This window comes from Bombus huntii, unplaced genomic scaffold (assembly GCF_024542735.1).
Source record: "Bombus huntii isolate Logan2020A unplaced genomic scaffold, iyBomHunt1.1 ctg00000066.1, whole genome shotgun sequence".
NCBI classification, from domain to species: Eukaryota; Metazoa; Arthropoda; class Insecta; order Hymenoptera; family Apidae; genus Bombus; species Bombus huntii.
In genome coordinates, this window is record NW_026099325.1 from 98,829 (window position 1) to 100,577 (window position 1,749).

General features: G+C 33.4%; 1 protein-coding gene across 1 annotated transcript; it reads left to right on the forward strand.

The window, feature by feature from the left end:
• Positions 1-329: 329 nt before the first annotated feature.
• Positions 330-1,311, forward strand: LOC126876135 (uncharacterized). The gene is made up of 3 exons (XM_050639026.1): positions 330-757; positions 842-988; positions 1,216-1,311. Exons 1-3 carry the CDS (start codon positions 377-379, stop codon positions 1,309-1,311), a joined length of 624 nt encoding a protein of 207 aa, XP_050494983.1. The 5' UTR covers positions 330-376.
• The last annotated feature ends 438 nt before the right edge of the window (positions 1,312-1,749 follow it).

Consider the following 1,749-nt stretch of genomic DNA (forward strand, 5'->3'; position numbering starts at 1 on the left):
CCCTTCAACTACAAAGAGGCCGAAAGTTTTGATTAATTAACATTAAAAAGCAGCAGTCAATGTCACTTGTTATAAAATTACGAAGGCTAACTCTTGATGATGACAGTAATGTAAATGTTTGTGTCATATTATGATGAAATTTAATACTTTTAATCTTACCCCATATCTTATGTTACTAATCAATACTAACCCTTATATGTAGTACCCAATAATGTATAATATCGGTTAATTAATGTGTCAAAATCTAATTGCTTATACAATTGTATGTACATTGTGTATATAAATACTACTATAACGTTGTTAAATATATTCTAAATTTTTAGAGGAAACGTGGAGGCCGACCTAAAAAAAAAGGAAAGTGCTAGAAGTAGTTCAGATGAAAAAAAACACAAAAGGTCCTAAAAAACATAGTAAAACAAAAAAGAATGTTTTAAGCGAAACAATTTCAAAAGAAGATGCAATACAGCCAGAAAGGATTGAACCATTAAAGTCTTCAATGACAACAAGAGATAGTAATATAAAGAGAACTTTTTCACGGAGTGAAAACACGAAGGGTAAATATTCTAATATTATTGATGATACAGTAATTCCATCAGCAAGAAATGATATTGAAGATCCTTCAATGTGCGAGGATGCACTTGAGAAATTTACTCCTCTTATGAATTCCACGATGGACATCAATTCTACTTATACGCAGAAGATGATGGACGCTACCGCAATTGTAGAACCTTTATCACCAATAAAATCAAACGAAACGGTAGTAATTAATAAAAACTTGGCTAGTAGTATAGGAAAAAATAATGAACCTAAATTTACATCACGGTCGCCAATAACTCTGCAGGAGGAGGTTCAGCAGCTGAATCAAGCGATTGGACTCACCGAGTTCGAAGAATTATTCGCAGAAGATGAGCCATCCAGTGAAAGGGAAATGTCTAATAGAAACATGACGAAACAGGACATTCAAAATGAAATGAAGAAAAATGTGCCCGTAAGAAGGAGAATCGAGGCCTTTGAAAAAGAAAAAATTTCAGAAAAAGCCGTTGTTTAAAAACTGGCACGAAGATCTGTCGAAAAAGCAAAAAAAATCTTATTAGCGAAACAAAAGAAGAAGACTCAGATGATGACATCGCAGGTAACATTACAAACAGTATCAAAGTATTCTTCTGTTATAAAAACACAAGCTATTATTCATTCGATATTTTATCCAAAATATAGCTCCAAACAGCAAGGTCCACTTCTGTTTTGCACAGTAAACCTGACGACGACACATCGGACGATGAAGCCAGACCAAGGCATACAATTCCACATTAGGCGCAATGTAAGTGTTGTTTTACTTAATGAGTTAATAAACATTATAATGCATGGAGTACTCGAATTTTTATCAATTTTAGCGTACATACGCGAAAATGAACTTGCAATGCAACGATAAATTCCGAAGAAAGCAGTCTATAAATTCTTTGATAGAAGAATGTGCACACCAGATTTAACTGAAATGTTTGAAAATATAGATAGGAGTAGATTACAACGCACGTCCGGTGCAATATGGAAGACACCACCGCGTTATTCCATGATGGAAAACGAATAGAAGTTATAATTTGTTAAACTGAATGTTGTTGATTTCAAATTGTGCCTTAGAGCAGGAATGCTTGACATACCTTGCGTGTAATATAAAAATGATGTTACATTGCAACTATCGTTAAAAGATGTATGTGTTCTTAAAATATACCAATGAACGTAAGACTATTTCAC